This window comes from Enhydra lutris, unplaced genomic scaffold (genome assembly GCF_002288905.1).
Source record: "Enhydra lutris kenyoni isolate GAN:26980312 unplaced genomic scaffold, ASM228890v2 scaffoldscaffold22, whole genome shotgun sequence".
Lineage (NCBI taxonomy): Eukaryota > Metazoa > Chordata > Mammalia > Carnivora > Mustelidae > Enhydra > Enhydra lutris.
This window is the reverse complement of record NW_019154106.1, coordinates 41,066,280-41,091,229: the sequence shown is the minus strand read 5'-3', so window position 1 is coordinate 41,091,229 and position 24,950 is coordinate 41,066,280. Positions and strand designations below refer to the sequence as shown.

General features: G+C 40.6%; 1 protein-coding gene across 2 annotated transcripts; it reads right to left on the bottom strand.

Moving 5' to 3' along the window:
- Window positions 1–162: 162 nt before the first annotated feature.
- Window positions 163–22,605, bottom strand: LOC111150181 (SPT2 chromatin protein domain containing 1). 2 transcript variants are annotated; one of them, XM_022507581.1, is made up of 7 exons: window positions 22,396–22,605; window positions 10,922–11,036; window positions 8,917–10,191; window positions 8,593–8,838; window positions 6,819–6,987; window positions 4,455–4,532; window positions 163–3,353 (listed from the first exon to the last, which is right to left on the bottom strand). In XM_022507581.1, the coding sequence occupies exons 1-7, from the start codon at window positions 22,453–22,455 to the stop codon at window positions 3,260–3,262; spliced, it is 2,037 nt and encodes a 678-aa protein (XP_022363289.1). In that variant the 5' UTR covers window positions 22,456–22,605; the 3' UTR covers window positions 163–3,259. The 2 variants fall into 2 exon arrangements, with proteins under 2 accessions (XP_022363289.1, XP_022363288.1); XM_022507580.1 differs by having other exon boundaries at window positions 8,593–10,191.
- Window positions 22,606–24,950: the final 2,345 nt, after the last annotated feature.

Here is a 24,950-nt window from a genome sequence, read left to right as displayed (position 1 = left end):
AATGTGTCAGGGATAATGAACAGTTGTGTGTGTGTAAGGAGGCAAATCCCATCTTAAGTCTGATGAGCCTATTGGGGGTTCTAGCTGGGAAAATGTTCAGGGCGATGGGAGAAGGAATATCTGAGTTTTGGTAAATAAAGGCAAACCAGTGAAAATATCAATAAAATATTTTTAATACCTACAATTTCTTTTATACATAAATTGCAAAACTTTCACCTGTATATGCAAAAGTAGATTCTCTTGCAGGTCAACAGCACCAGAAAACAAGCTAAGCTAGGTAAATGTTTTCTTTTTTAAAACTTGATTTGTCCATTATGTAAAAGACATGATGGATTTAATAACTCCAAAGAAATCTATATCTCACTCTTAAGCATACACTGAACACCTGAATATTTATTTTATCATATCCACTCACAAAATAAATAGTAGTCTAATATATTCAGCACATTGAAAATAAACCAACCAGTCTCTCTTCATATATTTATTCTCTTTCCAAACATGTTTTGGTCTCGTGCTATATCTCAGAAATGTACTAATAGCTGCTTTTAAGTTACAAAATACAAAACAGTAATTTCTTGGAGAGAATCTTGGGGTAACAGTAAAAAAATGAAATTTCGAGTTCCCATATACTTTCTTTTTTGTTAACAGTCTTTGAACCCTCTCCTGGCACACATGTAAGGCTGTCTGTGACATGTGGTACCCTGGCCTCCAAGGGACATAACTGCATTTACAGTGTAGAGAAAATACAAAGACAAGTTCTGAAAGTAGCTTGAAAAGAAAGTGCCCCTTGCTTTGACATAGCAACATCAAAAGCAAGCGGGACTGTGCAATCAGAGCCATAGGAGTTTTATGAAAACTACTTTCCTTTCACATCATCTGTAGAGAATGCCACAACCATGATCATGTAACATTACAATCGTGAAATAACATTACTACATTCGTGAATTAACATTACCCAATAAAAGGCACATCTTCAGATATTGAATTAATAAAAATCTGAAAACCAAAATGGTAGAGGATACGTTAAAAACCAAGCACTTAATTTGTAAACCTTGATAAAATAACAGCTTATTCCAGTTTCTTCAAAGATTTGTGGGCTTTTCGGAAGAGTGGTCAGGAACTGCAGAACAAAATGGAAGACAGGATTTGGAAACAAGGCCAAGACTAATTTAAAAGACTTTCTCAGGACTTTCTTTTTAACTGAGCTACAGAAGTGCCCTTTTTTATAATGCTGATGCTGAAGAAGAATAACATCTGTAGAAGAAATGCATTCAAAAGTGATACACACATAAGGACACAACCTGACTTTTCAAGGTCTGGAACTTTTATTATCGAGCACAGTGGGGCCTTTAAGTACAAATAACTGCATATTGAGTAAAGTGCTAGTAAACTTTAAGCCACGAGAAATCTTTTGGCTATGATAAGCACTTGATTGTAATAGATTTTCAAAGTCTGCATATTGAAAAAATACATCCAAGAAAAAAACTTTTGAAGGGGGTCAGGGGGGAAGCACAAGAGTGACAGCAAAGGAAATGTTCCAAACCTGTTTCATTACATGGAACAGCACACTACCTTTAAGTCAATTTCACTGAAGGTATTTGAAATGGGTGAGAGGCAGTGGATAGGATTTTCTGCCAGTGTAACAGTTCTGTGTGGATGTTAGGGTGTTATTCCTAGTGATGAATACATCTTTCACAGGATTCAGCTTCAAAGTTAAATCCTTAAACTTTTGAAATTTGAAACTCAATTCAAAATGAGAGTCTTAAGGGCCTGGGTCACATGGCTGTCCCATTAAGGGAGGCTAACAACAGTCATCTCTACTACCAAACTAGAATAAAGAAAGCTTTATGGATAAAAAGGAATACATGAAAGCAACCTGAACTGTTTTACAAGCTTATGTCCCACTGCCCCCAACCCTCCACATTTAGAACCTAGGACAAATACTCGCTAGCATCGTATCTCATTTTCCGTTGTTGACTTTCCTTGAGACTTGGCTTCTCTCCAGCCAGAATCTACATCAGCCTGATTGGAATTGCCAGGATTTGAGGCTTAAGAGATATCAAGTCTATAAATATGACTTGAAAAAAGTGAGAATGAAGAAAGTTCCACAGCCCAGTGAAACACTAGTAACAGGGAACATCCTTTCCAACCTGGGAAAAATATCTCTTCACAGTGCATAGTTTAAAATAAAAGTGCAATATGGGCAAAAGAGAAGGTGGTGCTCTTGATACACATGAATTTAGTTTTTGGTTTTTGCCATTAATTGCTAAAGAATTTAAGATAAAATGCAGTCATTATATCAAGAGGTACAGGGGTACCTTTTTCCAAAATATTTTTATAATGAAGGAAGAGAGGAAAGGGGAGTCTCACATGTCACTTCCTCAGTTTTTAAACTATTACTCTTCCAAATCTAATGTTTGAATAAAATAAGCATTTTTCTTCAATATAAAAATGAATTTTGTAGATAAAAATCAATCAGCACAGTGACCTTGTCTATTTCATACTAAAGCCAATATAACAGTAAATCTGAAATGAAAACTTGGAAACATATATTTTTAAACTAAATGGCATAACGTATTTTAACTTGAAAAAAAATTTTTAATTGCCTTATCACCTAAATTAGTGAGTAAGAATGCTCAGCATCCAATCCACAAATAATGCAGAATACAATATAATTTATTCTACTTTTTACTTCAAAGTCACAGAGATGATATCCATATGATAATTATAAAGCCTACTCTACATTTTCAAGTTCTCAATCCAAACATATAGATTAGGACAGGTCACTTTATTGCTGGCAACATTCATGGAAGGGGCCAGGTTCCTCATTGAAAGACAAAGTTAATTGGGAGCCAGGCAGTGCCCTACTCACACATCAGCAGAATTATGAAGTCACGAGGCAATCCTTTTTGTTTCCTTTTCGAAGTAGCAAAGGAACAATGTTAAGATTGGCTGGCTGGTGAGTGGCCCCACCTTAGAGTGCATAGCTCATCAGGATCAAGGCTGGCACCTGTGAACAGTTAACTTCCTAAGAGCACTCAACTGGGCATTCTATCATCTGCATTACAGATCTAACCCTGGAAAGTATTTGAAAATACTTTATGCTCCAATGACAGCCTGCAAATGACAGTATGCATCCCTTCTCCTTGAGTACCCAAGTATAAATCTAAAATCATAAAGGGGATTCTTCATTCTGAAGGCAGGACCTCCTTGCAACAGAGAGTCTCCAGAATTTCACAAAAATAAATACAAGCAGCAGCTAACGCTTCTTCAGCTTCTTGGCCTTTCGACGCTTCATTTCTTCTTCTTCACGTCTCATTTCCTCTAAGTCCTCCTGCATACCTAGTCTTAAACTGTCAAAAAAAAAAGTATTTGTCAATATACATGAAATTAACACTCTTTAAAAATTAAAAGTGAAATTTAAACTGAGAGCTCACATGGAACGTGCTGATGCATTAAAAATGCCTCAAAGCTTTACCACTGAAAACAAACTAGCAGGTGTATTTTTTACTAGGAGCCTCTGCCACTGACTTCACTTACAGTAGAAAAAAGACCTCAAATAAAACCTCAACACAAAATATCTTAATGTTCCCAATAAAGTAGTAAGATATAAATTACTTATGATTAACAGCTTTTAAAAATAAGAAAATTTAGTCAATAAATAAAATAACATTCTATTTTTATCCCCTCCCCCCATTCATATCCTTTCTCAGGTCCCTAATGCCAGCAGTTGTATAGGTTAGCAAGACTGAGATGTGTCTGATATAGAAAGGGAATTAAAGATGGGGAAAGAGGGGCGTCTGCCTTTGGCTCAGGTCATGATCCCGGGGTCCTGGGAGCAAGTGTGGCATTAGGCTCCTGCTCAGTGGGGAGTCTATTTCCCCCTCTGCCTCTGCTCTCACTCTCTTGCTCTCAAATAAATAAATGAAATCTTAAGAAGGGGGGGGGCGCCTGGATGGGTCAGTGGGTTAAGCCTCTGCCTTCAGCTCAGATCATGATCTCAGGGTCCTGGATTCAAGCCCCACATTGGGCACTCTGCTCAGCAGGGAGCCTGCTTCCCCACTCCTCTCTCTGCCTGCCTCTCTGCCTGCCTGTGATCTCTGTCAAATAAATAATCTTTTTTAAAAAAACAAAAAAACAAGAACACATTGCAATGGGATGAGAGGAGGCTTCCAGCACTTACTGCGTGCCTATATGGGTGAGGCACTGCACTAGGCAACTTGGTACACATTATTTTAATACGGTACCTCAGTAAGTAAAAACAGTAAATTCTCATTTTACAAACAAGACAACAGATTTGGAAACGCTAAGGAATTTGTCTAAAGCCCCACAGCAAGTAAGCAGGATTGTAATTGGCCCAAAGCTGCTGCTCCCAATGGTGCATGCAACTGAAGCAGAAAACAGAAAGAACGTTCAGGACATTTCTGCACAAATGTGTTAAGTTTTGTGCTTACCTCTTTGCTTCTTCCTTCTGCTGTTCTTTCCAACTACTCTCCATGTAACGTAAGGCATAATCGCTTTCATCTTTGTATCTGATAAGAGGAAATCAACGTTATTAAAAAAGTCCAACCTCCCAGTTTTTAAAAGGAACTGGTTTAAAAAATTAGTATCTTTATAACTAAAACAGAAACACACACAGAACTACTCTTTCTTGCTTGTCAAGGAGTGAGGGGGGGTAGAGGATGGGTTGAGGGGAGTTTCTGAAAGCAACTATTCCTGAATTTCATGTTGATGAAGATACCAATCCAATGATGTTCACCTCCTTCAGCTCTAGTTAGAGGATAGTTTATATTAAAATTCTGAAAGTACAATATCCTTGAAATCATTATATACATATTAATCTCATTTGAGCTTCACGAGAAAGGGAAGGACTTTAGAACAGAGACTGAAGGAGGCCTGGGTGGCTCTGTCAGTTGAGCATCTGCTTTCAGCTCAGGTCATGATTCCAGGTTCCTGCGAATGAGCCCTGCATCGGGCTCCCTGCTCAGTGGAAAGCCTGTTTCTCCCTCCCCCTACCACTCTCCCTGCTTTTGTGCTCTGTCAAATAAATAGATATCCTGAAAAAAAAAAAAAAACCACAAAAAAAACAGGCACTGAAGCAGGCAGAATAGTGGCTTTGATCAAGAACATGTAACTAGCCAACGACATGACTAATATTAGATATTTAAATCTGACTTTTCTTCCAGTTCTTTTTACTACTAAATACTTTTTTTTTTTGGGGGGGGACACAGATTTTTTTTATTTGACACAGAGAGAGGGAGAGCATAAGCAGGGAGAGCAGCAAAGGGAGAGAGAGAAGCAGGATGTCTGCCGAGCAGGAAGCCCAATGCAGGAATCAATCCCAGGACCCATGACCTAAGCTGAAGGCAGACGCTTAACAGACTGCGCCACCTAGGTTCCCTAAATATCTCATTTATTTATTTAATTTATTTAAAATATCTTTAAAAAAAAAAAACACCTTTTCTTAGGATTGCCTTCTAACTTCTCATATTTGATGGCTTTAAAGAAGATGGCAAATGTCGACCAATAGGCACTGAGATAAGTCCCTTCTGTTTTACACATATACTACTTCATTTAATCCTTCTAGATGTCATGTTTTTTTTTTAGATGTCATTTTTAATTTATTTGAGGGAGAAAAGAGAGACAGAGTGAGCAGAGGGAGGGGCAGAAACAGTGTCTCAAACGGACTCCACACAAGCTCAGAAGTTAACATGGGGCTCGATCTCACGACCCTAGGATCACCACCTGAGCTGAAACCAAGTGTCTGCTCAACTGACTTTGCCACCCTGGTGTCCCCTTCCGGATGTCATTCTAAAAATAATTCACTCAAGGGGCGCCTGGGTGGCTCAGTGGGTTAAAGCCTCTGCCTTCAGCTCAGGTCATGATCTCAGGGTCCTGGGATCGAGCCCCGCACCGGGCTCTCTGCTCAGCAGGGAGCCTGCTTCCCCCCTTCTCTCTGCCTGCCTCTCTGCCTACTTGTGACCTCTGTCAAATAAATAAATAAAATCTTAAAAAAAAAAATACTTCACTCAAGTTTATTCAGCTAGTAAGTGGCAGAACTTCCATTCAAACCCTGAACTTTCCTCTATACAGGGCTTCTCAAACTTTAACGTGCATATGAATTACCTGGGAGCCTTATAAAGGTGATTTAGATTTGGCAGCTCTGAAATGGGGCCTGAGCCTGCATTTCTGATGCTGTTGTCAGGTGATATCAATGATTTTGGTCCCATATTGACCGCTGTCCAGGGACCACACATTTGAGCAGCATAGCTTTTTACATCAAATAAAAAGCAGATGTCAGATCAGACCAGCTTTCAACATAGCTCTGTGGATGGCTGAGTTAAAAGCCAATCTAGTGCTCCAACACTAAACTGCTTCACTCTCATTAAATATACATCCTATAAAGAGTTTAAAAGGTATTTTTGGGGGGCACCTGGGTGGCTCAGTGGGTTAAGCCTCTGCCTTCGGCTCAGGTCATGATCTCAGGGTCCTGGGATCGAGCCCTGCATTGGGCTCTCTGCTCAGCAGAGAGCCTGCTTCCCCCTCTCTTTCTGCCTCTCTGCCTACTTGTGATCTCTCTGTCAAATAAATAAATAAAATCTTTAAAAAAAAGAAAAGGTATTCTTGGCATGCAACTACACAAAAATTTCTGACTTAATTCTTAAATATTAAATGCCAAAAAAGTACATCTAAAGAATCATCCAATGGTTCCTAATAAAGAATTGTGTTCAATGCCTCTACTACTATTGTTTGCTTTGACTTCACAGCATGAGTCATTCAAAATAAGTGTTATCATTTATCTAAATCTTTAGTCTTACTTTTTTCGGTCATAGCCAAAGATCTCTCGAATGTGCTTGGATATTTCTTCCTGAGGTTCTCCTTCATCTTCAATAAAATCTTCCATTTCCGAGTCATATTCATCATCTTCCTCCTCTTCATATTCTCGCTGCCTTTTGTAGCCACTAGGGAAGGGAGGTCTTTGAGGAACTAAGAAGAGAAAAGCCATTATTTATGTGAGTATTAAAACTGAAAGTAGTCCCAACAAAGTTCTACATAAACTGAGATTTTGAGAACTCACTAAGACAGTATCCTCAAAAACCAGAGTCAGTGTGCTGGCTAGTAGCAGGGAGTCGTTACTACATCATCCCCGCTGCTTCACGTTGTTTATAAATGGCTTACTGGAAGCATCTGTTACATTTTCTAGCCTAGTAATTCCCTTCCTTCTGGATTTAAAAAACTGGTAAAATTAAAAAAAAAAAAAAAAAAAAAGCTTACAGGATCATTAACTTTTAGTTTTACCAAGAAAAGACATTCAAAGCTAACAACCTACCATCTACTATCACCATAACTTAGGTACATTTTTTTAGAAGTTCAACATGGTATGAAAGATTCCCAGAATTATGGATAAATTGTTCAAAATGAGTAAGGCTAACTTTAAAAAAACTCATTATCCTTATTTTGTCATTTTGCCAAAAGACTGATTAAAGCTTTGCAGAAGACAGACACTGATCAGTGGACTAGCATCTGGGAACAACTGCTTTCTAGTCCTTGACTAGAGTTCCTCCTTCTGTTGTTCTCGAGTTATTGTTAATATGCATGGCCTGTCTCCTCAGCGCAGGGTTTCCTTCTCAACCTCTGCACTGCTGACATTTGGGGCCAGATCATTTTTTGTTGTGAGGAGACTGTACTGTGCATTGTAGGGTGACAGCAGCATCTCTGGCCTCTATCTCAAAGATGCCAGGAGCATCCCTACTCCCAGCTGTGTCAGACAAAAATGTCTCCAGACACTGCCAAATGTTCACTGAGCATCAGAATCATCCTTGGTTGAGAACCAAGGTTCTAGATGAATTAAGAAGTTTAAAGTATGGAATCTCGTGTTTTCTTTTTATATTCTCCATGGCACCCAACAAGTACTTTATTTTATTTTTTCTTTTAAAGATTTTTTATTTATTTATTCGACAGACAGAGATCACAAGCAGGCAGAGAGACAGGCAGAGACAGAGAAGGAAGCAGGAGCCGGATGCGGGGCTCGATCCCAGGATGCTAGGATCACAACCTGAGCTGAAGGCAGAGGCTTTAACCCACTGAGCCACCCAGGCACCCCTCAACAAGTACTTTAACAAATGCTTAACACCATGAAAAAAAGTAGAAACACAAGGGCAATCAGAAACAGTTCCTGGTAGATGGTGGGTACTTAACAGGTGTCTGATGAATAAACAATGCACCAAAAGGCTTCAACTGTACAAATATGCTCCAGCTTTTGAAGAAGAGTCTCTCTAGCCCTCATGAAAAGGTAAAGATGAATTAACTCACTGAACCACATAAGGCATATACACTCACCCTGTCCTCCAAATCACAGGGCCAAGTTTATTGCACTTGGAGATATTATAGGGGTGAACACAGAGGGTCCTAGGTAACTCTTTCTGAAGCCCTTTCCAAGTTATGATCACTCAAGGGACTCTTACACAACATCAGGATTTTATCAACACAAGAGTATGTGGAAGGGTTCACAAGGCCTCTGGTTATCTAAAACAAAGTATTCTTTCCAATTTCCTGGTAAATAAATATTCTTAGGGTAAGGGACAATTTTACCTTGAGCAGATCTGTAGCCAGATAAGGAAGGCTTCATTCCATTCATCTGTCCATTGCTGGATCGGCTAATTATATTCTTGGAAGAAATTGTTTCTGAGACAACGGTGCACTTGGGCTTTAGGGGGAGACTGGAGCTACCAACTGGTCGCCCAGGTCCCAAGCTGCTCACTGGTCTTCCGGGCCCTGAACTACTGACAGTCCGTCCAGCCAGAATTGAGCCACTTACTGATTGACCAGGACCACTGACTGGCCGCCCAGGGCCACTGACTGGCCGCCCAGGACCACTGACTGGTCGCACAGCGCCAATGACTGGCTGCCCAGGGCCACTGATTGGCCGCCCAGGGGGGCCAGAGCCACTCACTGGTCGTCGAAGGTCATGTGGACTGCGCATGGGTCGTCCAGGGCCACCAGAGCTGCCCATAGCTCTCCCAGAACCACCTGAGCCACTGGTGGGTCGCCCAGGGCCACTTGAGCTGCCTGCAGGGTGCCCAGGGCCACCTGTACCACTGAGTGTCCGTCCGGAGAGACTTAAGTCACTGGCTGGCCTCTTGGTCCCACTGACCAATCGCTCGGGTCCTGAGCTGGAGCTGCCATTCTGGCGCCTGGGCACGGGGCCAGAACTAACTGTAGGCCGAGCAGTCCCTGTCCCCGGCCTTCCAGAAGCTGAGCTGGAGCTGTTGCCTGGCTGCCTGGTACCTGGACTCTTAGCTTTATTGTGTGGGGTAACCATGAGCCCAGGCCTGGAATGGCTAGGATGGGGAGGAGATTTTTTGGCTTTGTGCTCAGTAGCAGATTTCTGAGTCCCTTTAGCAGAAGTCTTTGGGACACTTGGTGAATAGGTACTGGAGTGGGGCTTTCCAGCCCCATTGAAGACAGGTCTGTCATGGCTCTCACGAAGTAAGGGTTGAGAACAACTGACAGATCCTGCTTTGGTCCTCTCTCCTTGCATGGATTTGGATGAAGACACACCTAAGTGTTTCTCAGTGGCTGTGCTGGGTCTGGATTTCTTCTCAGCATGAGGAAGGGGAGTACCCCTGGAAGAAGGATGCTTGCTAAGTTTTGTGCCCACACTTTCTTTCTGAGAGGGTGCCTTTTTGGTTGGAGGTAGTCTTGCATCCGTCTCAGGTCTCATTTTCCTCTGCTTTCTTTCAAGGAATTCTCGCTCCCTAAGTTCTTCTGCAGTCATAGGCCGCTCTTCTGTTTTCTTCACTGCCTTGATCTCCACTGGTTCGTACTGCTTTTTCTCAGCCAGCCTGAGTAGATCAGTGAAGTTCATGAGCGGTGGGGCACTTTTAAGGGGGACCTTTGGTTTGCTTTCAACTTTGGGAGGTTCTTGCTCTTCCTCATACTCCTGCTCTGACTCTGCTTGATTGTATTCTAAGAATTCATCTTCTTCTTCCATCTCATACTCTTGTTCTGTTCCCTGGCTAGTGTGGCGCTCCACTGCCTGCCTCTTCTTTGACTTTTCCTCAACGGGAATCCCGTTGTAACCATGGAAATTATCCTTTGTCCTTTTGGCCATAGCTCTTGCTTTCTTGTCATGTTTTAGCTCAATTCTCTTTTTCACTAGTTCTTCTTTTCTCCTTTTCTCCTCTAAAGCTAAAAGAGACAAAACAAGAACAAAGTATTTCAAGGTCTGGAGGTCTCAAGCATTTCATCTGAAATCAACAGGGGACCAAAATACAAGCAAGATTTAAGTTACAGTTTGAAGACATCTAGGAATGAAATGAGGAAGTCCTTTGAACAAGTATCTGTTGAGTCATCTTTACATAATGAGTGGGTCACATATGGGTCTTTCAATATGACAAAGCAGGTGAGAGACTGGGCTTTTAGTTTTAAATATAGAAAGTAATTCGTACCAAATATATACCAAGTTAAAGAAACAGTAAGACCCATTTCACAGGCATTATTAATTATGAATAAATGAATACTTACATGTATTAAAGCAGTTTCCTTGTCATTTGCCTGAGGTAAAACTACTGCTTGAGTTTACTGGTCTTCAAAAACTGTCCCTATTTTAACCTTTTAAGATAGCATTCTTGATAATAATAACAAAAATTAAAAAACAAAATATGTAGAAGCAGATTCAAAATGAAGGTCCAAGAGTGGAATTCCTATTGGGACCTACTATGGCCAAGTGGAAGATATGGTCACTACCCCAAAAGCTCTTCAAAGGAAATAACATATGTAATCCTCTAAATACAGCTGATTTAGACACATGCACAAATCCGTTAGCCTATTATGTTATAACAAGCATCCACTAGTTAAGTACAAGCTAGTTGTGAAGGTGGAAGGCTTTAAAATTGAGAATAAGATTACAAACACATACCTTTTTGCCTGAGCTCCTCCTCTTTTCTTCTGAGAAAAGCCTGAACGGCTGCAGATTGGACACCCTTAACTTTCGGATCTTTTTTGGGAGGCCCCACTGCCAAACTATACCTTTTCTAAAAAAAAAAAGGAGTGAAAGTTACAATCAATTCAACTTTTTTAAAATGTATTTGCTATTAGGTGTAATGCACCATGCCAAACAATCAAGAGGCTTCATTATTGACTGAAAAACTGATTCTGAATAATTAAGAGATCATATAACCCATATGAAAGCTTAACTATAAAATTTTGGTCTGAATAGAATTAAGCATGACAGGTTTTAGGCACAGAATTTCTTTGTAACATCCTAAATAATGCATAAGTGAACAATTCAGAGAAATAACATTTTTGGGTTATTTTCCCAAAAAGGTACTTGGACTGGGGGACTTTTGAAAAGAAATCACCACTTAGAACAGACTTTTTTTTTTTTTTTTCCAGATTTTATTTATTTGACAGAGATCACAAGTAGGCAGAGAGGCAGGCAGAGAGAGGGGGGGGGAAGCAGGCTCCCTGCTGAGCAGAGAGCCCGATGCGGGCGATCCCAGGACCCTGGGATCATGAACTGAGCCGAAGGCAGAGGCTTAACCCACTGAGCCACCCAGGCACCCCTAGAATAGACTGAAAATTTTTTAAAAGATTTTATTTATTTATTTATTTATTATTTTTATTTGGCAGAGAGAGACACAGCGAGAGAGGGAATACAAGCAGGGGGAGTAGGAGAGGGAGAAGCAGGCTTTTTGAGAGAGGGAGAGAGAGAGAGAGAGAAAAAGCACTCAAGCTCGCACAAAGGACAAGGTGGGGAGGGGCAAAGGGAGAGAGAGTGAAGCAGACTCTCAACTGAGCAAGAAGGCAGAGGCAAGGAGTTGGGGGGAGGAGTGGAGGGGTGGTTCTATCCAAGGACCCTGGGATGGCGGCCTGAGCCAAAAGCAGATGCTTAACCAACTGAGCCACCAAGGCACCCCTGGGTTGTTTTAAAATTCCGATTAAAAAAAAAAAATCGGGGTGCCTGGGTGGCTCAGTGGATTAGGCCGCTGCCTTCAGCTCGGGTCATGGTCTCGGAGTCCTGCGACTGAGCCCTGTATCAAGCTCTCTGCTTGGCAGGGAGTCTGCTTTCCCCTCTCTCTCTGCCTGACTCTCTGCCTACTTGTGATCTCTCTGTCAAATAAATGAATAAAATCTTAAAAAAAAAAAACAAAAAATCAACCTTCCTTAGAACTAAGCCTTTCAAAGTCTAACTTTTCAAGCAAACAGAAAAAACTACTCATAAATTTTCTCTCCTGAGTACCTTATTCCAGGTTGTTTTCTAGTAAAGACTCACAGCTACATAGGTTATTCTGTTTATAACATCAAACACTGAGATTTTACTTTGACCCTAGGCAAAGCAGATGGCAAACCATGGCTAAAAAGTATTTCAAAGAAATCTAGGCAGCAAGAAGTGCCCAATTCTCTTATAACCTTTAACCGTAGCTCTTATGTTCATTAAATATTAATATGCCACATAAACCATTTAGACAGGTTTCTACATCACCCAAAAAGTACTAACATTATCCTGGCACAGATGGTATTTCTCTGTGCTTTGATTTTTATGTAACGACATTGGGAAATGACTACCACTATAGGTGTGTTAATCTGAACTATGATAGGAAAAATATTTCCATTTTATGAGTGTCTATCATTAGAGGAATAACTCAGAATACAGAAAACATAGTAACTCAGATTAGGATGATTTAGCTCTAGGACCACTACACATTAAATATATGGGTAGGAAATAAGTTTTTAAATGCCCTCCTTATTAGTTAGATAACATTCTTATCTACTGCACCTGTTGTGGCGCTAGTTAAAAAGGAAACACTAACCTCTGAACACAAATTGAGCTACTTAAGAACCAAAAAACTGATTCCCAAAATGTGCATGAAATTCCTAGAGGAAACCCAAAGGATCCATGTTTACTATGTGGCTGGCAAATATAAGGCATCCTGAAACAGGCTGGAAGTTCCAGCTACATTATTCACCAACAAAGCTGGCCACGGAAGCAGGCCCTAATCCAACCTGAAAATCCTGCATGATAGTGATGCTGCAACCTGACACACCCCCTGACCGAAATCCCAAGAGAGCATCAGATTCCTTTCCCAGTCACTTTGGCTGAGTCACAATAAAATCCAGTAATAAGTCCCTATGTTTGTAAATTCAATAGTAGGCCCTTTCCATTGTGGATTGGGGCCCCATATTTAAAGGAGAAAAGGAGAGGGAGGGGCACCTGGGTGGCTCAGTGGGTTAAGGCCTCTGCCTTTGGCTCAGGTCATGATCCCAGGGTCCTGGGATCGAGCCCCGCATCGGGCTCTCTGCTCAGCAGGGAGCCTGCTTCCTCCTCTCTCTCCGCCTGCCTCTCTGCCTACTTGTGATCTCTGTCAAATAAATAAATAAAATCTTTAAAAAAAAAAGAAAAGAAAAGGAGAGGGAAAGAAACACTTCGAGAAAGAATACTGCTTTACCTAACTAGCCATATAAAATTGTCCTGATTTACAAGAACCTCAAACATAGGCCTTATCTACAAGAAGTTCACCTTTTTCTAATGGAAGAACCATCATGAATATGATTTAAGTTACATAAGACATAATATAGACTCATAAGGAGACACATACACTCACTTCACCCTATCCCATTAGGTAGATTTGTAAGATGAAAGATGGATTCTTGTGTCTGCAACTACTTGGTCCATAGATCACCTGCCAAATCGAAGCTTATACAAGGTTTCTCCCACAAAATATCAATATACATGTAGTGTTATCTTAAACAGCATTGGTTCATTATCTAAGAAAGACAGAAATCTTTCTTCCTAATCTGGGATTTCAAAAGATAGGTAATGGGATAGGACGAGCTGAAAAGCTACTCAGGACTAAATACAAGCACCCAGAGAGAAAACAACAGTATCAATGGGCAACAGTTGACTAAGCTTCAGTCATTTGTATAACATCTTCAATAATTTTTTTTTAAAAGATTTTATTTATTTATTTGACAGAAATCACAAGTAGACAGAGAGGCAGGCAGAGTGAGAGAGGAGGAAGCAGGCTCCCTGCCGAGCAGAGAGCCCGATGCGGGGCTCGATCCCAGGACTCTGGGATCATGACCTGAGCCGAAGGCAGAGGCTTTAACCCACTGAGCCACCCAGGCGCCCACATCTTCAATAATTTTTGCCCTTTTAGTATGCCACCTGTATTTTTACTAATTTTAAGAGACCTAACACCATGACATTATTATAGTTTTACTTCAAACAATAATATCCATGAAATGATTGGTTTGAAAGGCCACATTTTTCCAAGTCATACTAAAATACAACCATTTTTTATATATTTATGTATATATATACACACACACATAAATATACACATATATATGCATATATATATATATATATATATATAAAAACTATGAAAACTAAAAGCATTTATGTATCACCTAAAATCACTGTACAGCCAGAGCTATATGCATTGCACTTCGGGAAACACCAAAAAGGAACTTAAAAATACAGGAAAGCCAGAAACCAAAGGAGGGGGGTGTTCAGGATCTCAGATCCACTCAGAAAAGAATTCCAAAAAGTATCCACCTATTTCCATCCATTCACACTGCCAATTTTAAATTCAGCTTTTTTGTTCTAACACCCCTAATCCTCTAGGGTACTTATTAAGCTGACTTTACATTTAACCCAATAATTTTGCAGTACTTTTTGTCCTGTCCTGTGATGTAGAAGGAATTCAATGAATCTATAAAAAGTCTTATTTCATGGGTCTGCTAGGAAACAAGAAGGGCAAGGTCCTAACTTGATGAGGTTTAATCTTATTCACTGACATGAGCTGAATCATAATGAATAGCTTCTTACATCCTTTGTAGCTTGATGCACTCAAAAGCCAATACCAGGTAAATACTGAAATATTCTCTTTAAAATATTCTCTTAGGCAAAGTTTAGGTCAAAACCTAGAAATCTGGGGTTAAAAAAGGGGGGCTGGGTCTTCACAGGTGATTTTCTTAACAGTTGTACTGAGATATAACTCACATACCATAAAATCTGCCCACTTAATGTGTACAGTTCATTGGTTTTTAGTATGATCAGAGAGTTGAACAATCATTACCACTACTGGATTCAAGACATTATCCCAAAAAAGAAATCTCTTACCTTTTAGCAGTCATTCCCCACTTCCTTTTGCCCCTCTGCCCCTGGTAACCACTCACCTACTTTCTGGCAACCACTAACCTACTTTTCTTTGTCAATTCTGGACATTTCATATAAATGAAATCATGTACCTGGTATACATTATATAGTGATATGTATCACAATATAAGGTAAACTTTATAGGCATAGACAAATGGTTATATATATGAGTGCTTATACAACATATGTAAGATTCTTCAATTTTGAAACCCCTTATTGTTAATTTTCACTTGACTCTACTATTAAGTTTGAAAATAGATGCCTTCTGAGGCCAAGAAAGTATCTTTGCGAGAATGCTCTGTAAGTTGGCTCTTAACATCCCTGAACTGAGAAATTGTAATTATTTCTCTGCCTTAACTAAAATTAAGAAATGATTAATTTCTATGACCATTAAATGTTTCAGTAAGGATATCATTTTAATTCTTTTAGAGGAAAAACAGAATATATCTAAAACTTTATTTTTATTTTATACCTAGAACGTTAAAATGACAATTATTTGAGTAATACCTAAGTAAATTTAAATTTAAATGGTGATAATGTAATTTTACTATTGTCAGTGTTGACGTCTCATAAAATTTTTTTTTCTCAAATAAAAACTGAAAGAAAAAAAATGAAATCACACACTATATGGCTTTCATGGTCAATTTTATGTTTCAACTTGGCTAGGCTACAGTGCTCAGTTATTTAGTCCAACACTAATCTAGGTGTTGCTATGAAGGTATTCTGCAGGGATGGTTAACAACTGCAATCAGGTAACTTTAGGTAAAGCAGTTTACCCTCCATAATGGCGGTGGTACACATCTAATCAGTTGAAGGCCTTCAGAGCAGAAACTGATTTCTCAGAGAAGAAGGTATTTGCCCTACAAATTTCAGACTTGCCAGCCCCCATAATTACATGAACCAATTTCCTAAAATAAATCCTATTGGTTCTGTTTCTCTGGAGAGCCCTGCCTGATACAGGGGCCTTTTGTATTTTCTTATTTTCACTTAGTACAATGTTCTCCAGGTTTATGTTGTAACATGTAACAGTACTTTTTATGGCTGAATATTTCACTGTGCTGATATACCACATTTTATCCATCATAAGTTGATGGGTATTTGTATTTATGTCTTGGCTATTGTGAATATTGCTGCCATGAACACATATGTACAGTTATTTCTGTGTGAGCACCATTTCTCTTGGGTATATCACTATAGATCTTCCTAATATTGAGCTAGCCAGACCTTTCAAAATGGGAGACTCTGGTATCAAAAGATTTAAGATTTGTTGTAATAAAATATATTAGATAATCCCCTAGCCCTACAGGGGTAGCCCAGTAGAGAACCATGTTTTAAAAAGCCTCAGGCTGGGATTCTATTCTATTCTATTTAATAAAGCAGATCTATTTGGCACTTTTTCCTGCATCAGATGGTCACATTTAGCTCTAGCAGCAGCACATCAAGATGCACCCACCAATTCTGAATTGGATTCAAGGCACCAGGCTGCTTCATTGTTGGAGCTTCATGAAAAGCAGCTGGACAAGAGTTTCTTTTATCCTAAGTGTATCCATTTTATTACACTGCAAGCCAACTCAGACGTTCTGCTGGACCCCAATGAATGATCCACAGCAGTGAAGCTTATGCCATTTAAATACAGTATGAGAGATTTTGCCAAGATTTGTAATTCTGAAGCCAACAGACCTAAAAAACATTAACTCACTTTGAGACATATGTGCTCCTTGCATTGAAATTATACTGCCATGGTCAGATTAAGAAAATAAGGAGTTTTCTGTCTGGAGACCTGTGTTAACAAAATACATTATGCTGGAATAAATAGTCAATCCCTTCTTGAAAGTTGTTCTATACTCAGGAGATAACATATACTTGTAATAGTAGGAAACATAAATTTCCTGATGGCTTTACATATACTAGAGATTTAGTATTGGTTAGAATTAGGAGTTAGGAATATTCAAAGAGTACATCCTTGAGTTTAATAATCATTACACAATTTCTGACATGTTCTCAAAACATCATAGTCAGGTCCGGAAAATTAATGGTTTGCATTAGGCTTGCTTAGCTGGGTGGCTAAGAGGGTAAAAATAAAACAAGCATGTTATTCAGGATTGCTATAGGATCAAATGTAAAATTTACTATTACTGTGTCTATAAAAATATACCTGATTATGCAACATGGGGGGTTAAGGGGGTAGGAGAAGAGTAAATGAAACAAGATGGGATTGGGAGGGAGACAAACCATAAGTGACTCTTAATCTCACAAAACAAACTGAGGGTTGATGGGGGGAGGGGGGTTGGGGGTGGGGGTGGGGTTATGGACATTGGGGAGGGTATGTGCTATGGTGAGTGCTGGGAAGTGTGTAAACCTGGCGATTCACAGACCTGTACCCCTGGGGATAAAAATATATTATATGTTTATAAAAAATAAAATTAAAAAAAATTTTTGAAAAAAAAAATATACCTGATTATAAAATGTAGTATTAGCTAGGTACCTCAGAGCCTCTAGTCCAACCTCTATGTTAGAAGTGGCCCCAAAGGGGCGCCTGGGTGGCTCAGTGGGTTAGGGCCTCTGCCTTCGGCTCAGGTCATGATCTCAGGGTTCTGGGATCGAGCCCCATTTGGGCTCTCTGCTCAGTGGGGAGCCTGCTTCCCCGCCCCCGCCCCGCTCTTCCTGCCTCTCTGCCTACTTGTGATCTCTCTCTCTCTCTCTCTCTCTCTCTCTGTAAAAAAAAAAAAAAAAAAAAAAATCTTAAAAAAAAAAAAAAAAAAAAGAAGAAGAAGTGGCCCCAAAAGCACAACTGTGTATTTACTGGTTGTCACACAGTTTGCAACAGAGTGTGAATTAGAATCTAGGTCTCCTTGTTTCAGGTCCAAAAGTATTCCCACTACAACATGTCTCACTTCTAACATAATCCAACACTTTCATCATTTCAGCTCTAACCACAATCTTAAATGCCCCTCTTTAATCTCCATCTGCCTCTTGGACAGTGCCATGACCTCAAACAGGTCCACCACATAATTTTCTAATCTTATCTTCCCTCACCCTCAGACTATTTCTGTTAACCACACTGGCACTCTCCCAAACAGACTGTAAATCTCTCTCTACCCACCAGTTTCCAAATTCTGTTGGTTTGCCCTTTAAATTTCTCTCTCATCAGACTTGAGGAGAATTGCCATAAAAAAACCAAGAGTTATTGCCTAAAGCTATATTAGGCTGGAGTTGAGGGTAGGAAGCTGGATGGGTTTAGGCTTTATAGATGACAACCTTCCTCACATCCAATATACTCTTCATTTAACACAGGATCATGATTAAGAGCAAGAACTCTGAAGCCAGTCGGCAAATTCCCTGCTCTGCCATTAGTAGCCCTGTCGCTTATTAGCTGTGTGACTTTAGGCAAGTTTTTTCATCTCTCTGGGCCTCAGTTTCCTCATCTGTAAAACAACCTTCCTTATATGGTCATTATAGTGATTAAATTAATATACACAGTGCTTAGAATAGCGCATGGCACCAAGTAAGCATTATAAATATTAACTTGTTATCACTATTGTTCAGAAGGAGATTCTCTTAGGTAAGAGAGATAACAGAATCTCTGTGGGGGTTAGATTTTCTAAAGACCTTCTCCCTAAAACACTGGTTAAGAAGTACTGCTCTAGGCTAGCAATCCAAAACTACTTCAGGCACTGGCAAAGTCATCTTTAGATGCAAGCATGGGGAGCAATCCCATTATAACTGATTACAGACCAAAAGTTGTAAAGTGACTGTCCACAGAAACAACTTTGTTGGCCCATACTGTTTTTTAAAAGGAAACAGGGGCACCTGGGTGGCTCGGCTGGATAAGTGTCTGCCTTTGGTTCAGATCATGATTGGAATCGAGCCCTCTTCGGATCAGGCTCCCTGCTCAGTGGGGAGCCTGCTTCTCCCTCTGCCCCTCCTCCTGCTTGTGCTCTCTTTCTCATGCTTTTTCTCTCAAATAAATAAAGAAAATCTTAAAAGAAATAAAAGGAAATACAACTACTATAACATATGGTAGGCTTCTTTTGAATACACAGAGCTTGGCCCATATCATTTTATATCCAGACTACTTCACAAACTTACATTACCTACCTGGCCCTGAAGACATCTGAATTTGCCACCTCAGTTCATGTCCCTAAGCTCCTTTTTAGTACCTGTATTCTTTTTGGGCAGGGAGGGGGAGAGAGCGAGAGAGCGAGAGAGAGAGAGAGAGAGAGATAGGGAGAGAGAATCTTCAGGCTCCACCCCTAGCACAAAGCCTGATTCAAGGCTTAGTCCCAGGACCCTGAGATCACCACTTCAGCTAAAATCAAGTCAGACAATTAAAACGACTGTGCCACCCAGGCACCCCTCAGAACCAATATCCTTATCCTCAAGGGGCTATCACCCCCCAAACCCTTACATGAAGGCTTCTTCTTTACTCTTTGGTTTGAGGATCACACCGGAACTACAGTTATCTTGTCTGGGATGATTTTCAGAGTACGGCTGTGAGAAAGACCAAATAACTTGTCTCATGCACTACAAGCCATCAATTATAGTTACCTGCAACCTACAAGAATCCATATTCCAAGCTCTACTATTCTATTAAAACAAGAAACTTTATTTTTCCTAGAGGAACCAGGGAGAAAAAATTTAAGTCATGATTATCAAAAAAAATTTTTCTCCTTTAAACTTAAACAGAGCTTAAGACAATAACTGGTTACATCACCTTGATCAGCTGTTTTTTAAATTCAGTTTTCCATTGGGAAATGATAGCATGCCTAATATTGCTAGGCATGATGCAATACTTCCTTTGTTTTAACTAAAACATTATTATAAAGGTAACTACTTTTCCTAGAAAAAAAAAAAAAAACAAAAAACAGGGAAGAAAGAGGTTGCATTACAGAAATGTTCATCGCCTCTTAAACCAGATACAATAGATACCTCTAAAAAATGACACCCTGGAAAGAGTTCAAAGTGGCCGTCCAGGTGTTTTATACATTAGCCTCCCTTGGAGCTAATCAGTGCTAGTCACCCTATGCCCTTTCTATAGCAAAGGTCTGACACAGAAACTCTGAAGACTGAAATCTGAACATCAACTCTGATAAGATCCAAATGGAAGGTGGGGAAGAAGAGGACTAAAGGGGAAATAAGAACCAAGCACTAGAGAGAGGAAAGGAGTTATACCTGTCAATTACTGCAAAGCCTCTGTGGTTCTCAGACCATCAATCAATCAATCAATCAAGCTTGTATCAAACATGGGTGTGTGTGTGTGTGTGTGTGTGTGTGTGTGTGTGACTTGAAATGTTTCTTTACTTGGATGATGGTTAAGATACCTGCTTTGCAATAATCTATTATACTGTACAATATATATTTCACAATTGACGGTGTGCTTTCAGAGGCTTTACTTTGAGCTGATAAAGTAACTTAGAATAATTAGATGAACCAAGTGAAAGCAAAATCATGGATTAAATTTAACTATTATCTTGCTCTGTTCCTCAACAGTTCCTTTTGTGATATACTGTATCTGATGTAAAAAGATACGGATTATAATGTAACTAAATCAAACTTCTAGGCCTACTAGCTTTTTGTGGGGGTTTGAGGGTAGGCTGGGGAAAGCATGTTTTCATAAAATACATGCTTACATTCCTCTATTAAATTTTAAATGACCTCACCAATTTATCTGTCTTTTGTGCTTCCAATCTTTGTTATTTCAATCACAGATCTGTTGGTAATGTACGTGTTCTGAAACCTTCTGCCCAGGAATACCTGCTTTTCTCCCAGCCGCTGTTGGTTTTTAGAATAAGAGAGGACTAACTTGATTCCGATCCTTCTAAAGAATATTACTGGACATCAAAGCTAGTATTATCTATTTTTTGACCTCCACTGAAATTCAGGAACATCTAGAATATGGACTTCATTATGCAAAGATGAATGGTTACCAGCTCCAATACTGACTTGTCTAGGAACTTTACAGTATTTGCAGAAAGTGAATTCTGTTGTTCAAGGTTTCAAAGGTTTAAGCCTATAACTTCCACCTGCAGATCTTATGACTCATGATTTAGGATAATGATTATTCAGAGTATTTGGGATGGGAGATGAATATAGAGCAATTTAATAATTATTATACTGACAGATATCAGTTTTATTTATCAGTTATTTTACTATCTTCAGATTAACATTTTCAAAAGGGTAAAAAAAAATGGGCCAGCCTCAGAAGACAAGAAAAGCACAGGAGTGGGAAAAACAAACAAAACAAAACAAAACCACTGCAAATACACAAAAATCTAAGAAATGCAGAACGCATAGTGAGAGCTCAATAAATTCCAGTTGAATTGACTTTAACGGAGAGCTGTTTGAGCTCTACACCTCTGCTCAAACCGCAGGTATCACAATGCAATTTGTCGGTTTACAGCTGTGCTGTGGGTACCATCTGAGGATCCAGAAATGATTAGTTTATGCAAAACAGCTACAACCCCGCAAACCAGGCACTCTCCATGACTTCAGCATGTAGATTTTAAAAAGTCTTACACCGCTCTGCGAACATTAGCGAACTGGCAAACATTACCGAGCAAATGGGACCTAGATTTCAAACAAAGACAAATCTGGAAGGCCACAAGTAAACGGAAGGTGAAACTGGCTCACCCATTCTGTTGGCCAGGGACTTCGTGGAATCCGCTCAACTTCTCTTCCCAATAGAAAAGGTATTATTAACCCTTTGGGAGGTTATAATTTTATCATCTCGTTGGCTGGGTGGGTGGGGCCACAAGTCAGAAAACTTGTTCGAGAAATCACACAATGTTTAATCCCATCTTCGGCGGGAAATCAGCCAAAAAGCTGTAAGTCCCTAAAACCTCTGAAACTCCCTAACATACATGCTTTCTTCCCAACCCCTGTACTGAAGTTTACGCCGAAGCCAGAAACTACTAGTGTAAGATTCCACCATGTACCAGGCACGGTTTCACTCACCAACCTTCACGCAACTCTATAATACCCGAACTGCAAAGCCCATGTTGCAGGGGTGACTAAGCCAGCGAACTTCATTCTCCGGAAGGCTCCCACCTCGCACTCCAAGCCCCTTTTTACCCGGAGTCCCCAGGAGTGCATACCCGAGAAAAGGAAATAAGGAGTCCAGGTCTTCCCTCTCCCGGAGAGGACAGGCGGATGCCTGGAAGTTCCACGGGCCACAAATTCCAAACTTGAAGATTCCCTAATCCCTACAGTAGCGCCCGGCTGGTACTTACCGGCACGTTGTTGACACCCTGTCCTTTGGAGGCTATCAGGAGAATTTCCCTGAAATCCATGTTGGCTGAGGCGGAGACACTGGGTCAGGCTTTCGGAAAGAAGCGAAAGTACGCCTTACCGAAGCGCCCAGCAACAGCCAAGTGAACTGCCTGGCCCACCCCTCTCCCACCCCTCCTCAACACGACCACTTCCGGCGCCTTCCAATGCCGTCGGCCCGCCCCTTTTCCTCTTGCGGCCTATATCCTTTCAGGCCCTGCGCTCCGCTCGCGAGTCTCCGGCGCAACTTCCGCTTTCAGGCTCCAGACGCGTAGAACGTGATACGTGGCTCACGCTGGCGTTAACTCGGAGGGGCGGGACTAGGCCCTTCACCGACCAAGGAGACGCGGCCTAAGAAAATGAGGGGCGTGGCTAAGGGAGAGAGAGGCTTCCCTGGAGGCCGGGGCGCGCGACCTGATTATCTCGGTGTTCCTTGTGAGCTCTGAGTAGGGTGAGCGAGGGGTGGGAGGGGTGGGAGGGGGTGAGGGGTTACTTACCAGGCCTCGGCTCGCTGGGTGTCACGGGTGGGCGCTCAGGTCCGAAACGGCGGGGCCCCAACAGCTGAGCCGACAGGTCTCGAGCAGGGGGTTTCAGTTACCGGTTTCTAGGCGCTCGTGAAGTTGCGCAGGCGCACACGGTACGGACCAGTCCTCAGTGTTGGATACACATTACTCATCCAGTCCTGGCACACTGTGTGTGCTCACCTCCTACACAGATGCATGCATGTCATGTATAGATGCGGAGGCTTAGTGCTTTTTTCTCATCTAGATAATAAGCTTCACGTAGTAGATGAATGAATTCTTTGCATACAGACCCAGTCTAGACAAAACTTGGCGCACTGATGAAACATACATATATTTTCCATATTAATTGGGAGTCCAGTCTCGGCTTCCTTTTAAGAGTATCTGGGCCCTGTAAAGTCGTCTCCTTCAGTAAAATACACTAATTAGACCCGGGGTGGGAATAAGCCTCGACTGGCTGCTAACTAATTGGACGATCTTTTCAGTATGATGGAAATGTTCCCAAACTGGATCGTGGTGATGATTGTGCTGTAAATTTACTAAAACTCATTGTACACTTCGGTGAGTTTTGCAGCATGTAAATTATACCTAAGTAAAGTTGTTTTAAAGTATTAGGCAAAGCTGCTCGGTCTTACTCTTTTACAACTAAAGTTTTAATGCTGAGCTGCGGCCCTGACTGCATGTCTCCATTTAAGGCTGCCCCAAAAGAGATCCAGATGAAGACTTAGACTGATGGAAGACCTGGAATTCTCAACCTTCCTATTCCCTCCAAAGAGGCCAGCATAGCCTACAGCTCACTTATGCTATACATTCTTTTCAGATATATGCCCACCTACTTGAAGTAGTTCTCACTTGCAGGAGGCCAACTCTACAAATATTTCTCCATCACGATCACAGATTATGAAGAAGCTTGAGTGTAATGTACTGGAAAAGCTAGCAGATCTTAGGGGCCTCAACTGTAAAAAAATCAAAACTAAGATTTTTAAATTTCCTTCAAGTGATTCTCTCTATTCAGCAGGTAGGGTCATCTTTCAGTGTCTTCTGATTGTTCTTAGGATAAAGACAAAAATCTTAATCCTAACTGTAGCTTTTAAGGACTGCCATGATTTGCCCTGGCCCACTTCTGTAACCTCATCAGCTCTACATTTTCATTCCCTTATTTGTGCCAAGCTCTCTTCCACTCCAGGACCTTCCCCCTTTTTTCTTCTTTGCCTGCTCTGCTCCCTCTAAATTTTGTTGGGCCAGCTGTAACTCATCCTTCAGCACCATGGCCTTTGATGAGTGGTTATCTGGGTTTAAACCCCACTTCTGTTGATTTCTAGGTATTGTTTGACTTTAGTCAGGGCTTGACTGTACATCAGTTTAATCTATAAAATGAAAATAACAGTGTTATTAATAGTGTTATTAAAAGATTACTGTAAAATAATTCAAGTAAGGTTACCATGGCTGTTACAGGCTGAGTTGTCTGCCCCTAAAATTCATATGAGGTCCTAATCCTCAGGACCTCCCAAGTGTGACCATATTTGGAGATAGGGTCTTTGAAAAGATAACTAAGTTAGAATGAGGCCATTAGAGTGGACCCTCATCCAATATGATGGGTGTCCTTATAAGACAAAGAAATATGGACGTAGACAGGGACAGAGGAAGACCTTGTGAAGACACAGGGAGAAGATGGCTATAAGTCAAGGAGAAAGGCCCCAGAAGAAACCAACGCTGCTTACACCTTGCTGTCAGACCTCTTAACCTCGAAAATTGTGAGAAAATAGATTTCTGTGGTACTTTGTTGTGGGAGCCCCAGCATTCTAATACACTGGCATATGCTGAGTATTCAATAAATGTCAGGTATTATTTCTCAAGGAAGCATTCCCTGAACTAGTTCAGTACCCCTTTTGTGAATTCTTCCAGCTCCCAGTGTTTTCCTTTATGGAATCTTGCACAGTTTGTAATTACATATTTGTGCTTTTTCTTTCTAACTTCTTGGTTATCTCATGCTAGAT